Source organism: Nicotiana attenuata, unplaced genomic scaffold (genome assembly GCF_001879085.1).
Source record: "Nicotiana attenuata strain UT unplaced genomic scaffold, NIATTr2, whole genome shotgun sequence".
In the NCBI taxonomy this organism is placed as follows: domain Eukaryota; kingdom Viridiplantae; phylum Streptophyta; class Magnoliopsida; order Solanales; family Solanaceae; genus Nicotiana; species Nicotiana attenuata.
In genome coordinates this window covers 69,743-72,179 of record NW_017670896.1, presented here as the reverse complement: position 1 = coordinate 72,179, position 2,437 = coordinate 69,743, and the positions used below count along the sequence as shown (strand labels likewise).

General features: G+C 46.4%; 1 protein-coding gene across 1 annotated transcript; it reads left to right on the top strand.

Moving 5' to 3' along the window:
• The first annotated feature begins 907 nt into the window (after nucleotides 1–907).
• Nucleotides 908–2,214, top strand: LOC109244305. The gene is made up of 3 exons (XM_019411368.1): nucleotides 908–1,245; nucleotides 1,638–1,761; nucleotides 1,834–2,214. Exons 1-3 carry the CDS (start codon nucleotides 908–910, stop codon nucleotides 2,212–2,214), a joined length of 843 nt encoding a protein of 280 aa, XP_019266913.1.
• Nucleotides 2,215–2,437: the final 223 nt, after the last annotated feature.

Genomic DNA, 2,437 nt, shown 5'->3' with positions numbered 1-2,437 from the left:
CCAAGGAGTCGGATGCAACAAAATCAACGGTCGAAGAACTCGAGCAAGCCGTCCTGATCGAGCAACTTCCAGATCGAAAGATATACCTGGGAACGGGACTGACCGCAAACTCAGGGAAAAACTCATTCAATTTCTTATTAACAACATTGATTGCTTCGCTTGATCCCATTTAGACATGACAGGGATCCCGCCGGAAATAACCACCCATCGACTAAGTATTGATCCCAGGTTCAAACCAGTAAAGCAAAAGAGGAGGCCCCAATCCGAGGTAAAACATGTGTTCATCAAAGCCGAGGTAACAAAACTCCTCAAAATAGGGTCGATTAGGGAGGTAAAATACCCCGAATGGTTGGCTAATGTGGTAGTGGTTCCCAAAAAAGGAAATAAATTAAGAATGTGCGTAGATTATAAAGACCTGAATAAAGCATGCCCCAAAGACTATTCCCATTGCCCAACATCGATCGCTTGATCGATGCCACGGCCGGCCACGGGATCCTCACTTTTCTCGACGCCTACTCCGAGTATAATCAAATTCAAATGAACCCAGAGGACAGGGAAAAGACTTCGTTCATCACAAAGTATGGTACATACATTTATAATGTAATGCCCTTCGGGCTAAAAAAACGAAGGAGCTACATACCATCACCTAGTTAATAAGATGTTCGAACATCGAATAGGCCAATCTATGGAAGTTTACATTGATGACATGCTAGTTAAGTCCCTGTGCGCAGAGGACCATTTGACTCATTTGCAGGAAACATTCGATATCCTCAGAAGTTACAACATGAAGCTCAACCCCAAGAAGTGTGCCTTCAGTGTAGGATCAGGCAAATTTTTGGGGTTCATGGTGTCAAATAGGGGAATCGAGATCAACCCCGACAAAATCAAAGCCATTGAAGAAATCACAATGGTGAACAATGTGAAGGCCGTGCAGCGGCTGACCGGGCGGATAGCGGCCTTAGGCCGGTTCATATCAAGATCGTCAGATCGGAGTCATCATTTCTCCTCCTTGCTCAAAAAGAAAATCAGCTTTGAGTGGACTCCGGAATGCCAACACGCTTTAGAAGAGTTAAAGCGATATCTCTCGAGCCCGCCTTTGCTCCACACCCCGAAAGAGGATGAAACGTTATACTTATATTTGGCCGTATCCGAAGTAATAGTAAGTGGTGTGTTGGTTTGGGAAGAACAAGGTGCTCAATTCCTTGTTTATTACGTGAGTCAGACTCTGGGAGACGCAGAAACCAGGTATCCCCACTTAGAAAAATTAGCTCTTGCATTAATAAGTGCATCTCGGAAACACAAACCGTATTTTCAATGCCACCGTATATGTGTTTTAACAACATACCCTCGTCGAAACATCTTGCACAAGCCTGAATTATCGGGCAGATCGGCCAAATGGTCCATCGAGCTCGGGGGTATGATATCGAATATCAATCTCGGACGGCTATCAAGTCCCAAATTTTGGCGGACTTCGTGGCTGATTTTACGCCCGCCCTCGTGCCCGAGGTAAAGAAAGAACTCTTGCTAGAAGTGGGCACATCATCGGGAGTATGGACCCTATTCACCGACAGAGCCTCGAACGTAAAAGGGTTCGGGCTAGGCATCGTTCTGAAGCCGACTACAGGCGGAATGATTAGGCATTCTATAAAAACTCCAAAATTCACTAACAACGAGGCCGAGTATGAGGCTATAATTGTAGGTCTCGAGTTGGCCAAGAGCCTAGGAGAAGAAATCGTCGAAGCAAAATGCGACTCCCTCCTGGTAGTTAACCAAGTAAATGGAAGCTTCAAGGTCCTAGAAGACAGGATGCAAAGATACTTGGACTAACTTCAGGTCATATTGCATCGCTTCAAAGAATGGACTCTGGTCCATATTTCTCGAGAACAGAACAGTGAGGCCGATTCGCTCGCGAACTTGGGGTCCTCTGTCGAAGAAGATGACATACTCCCAGGGGCCGTTGTCCGGCTATCCAAGTTGGTGATTGAAGAAGGACACGCCGAGGTTAACTCAACAAGTCTAACATGGGATTGGAGGAACAAATACATTGACTATTTGAAGAACGGGAAGCTACCCACAGATCCAAAGGAGTCGAGGGCCCTCCGAGCCAAAGCAGCTCGATTTTCACTCCACGAGAGTGGAACGCTATATAGAAGGACCTTCGACGGACCTCTAGCTGTATGCTTGGGACCTGGGGACACCGATTACGTACTTTGAGAGATTCACGAAGGTACTTTGGAAACCATTCTGGCGCCAATTCTTTGGTTCGGAAGGTGATCAGGGCAGGCTACTATTGGGACAGCATGGAGAAGGACACCAAGGAATTCGTTCGAAGATGTGATAAATGCCAAAGGTTTGCGCCGATGATCCACCAACCCGGTGAAAGGCTACATTCAGTCTTATCACCATGGCCATTCATTAAATGGGGGATGGACATCGT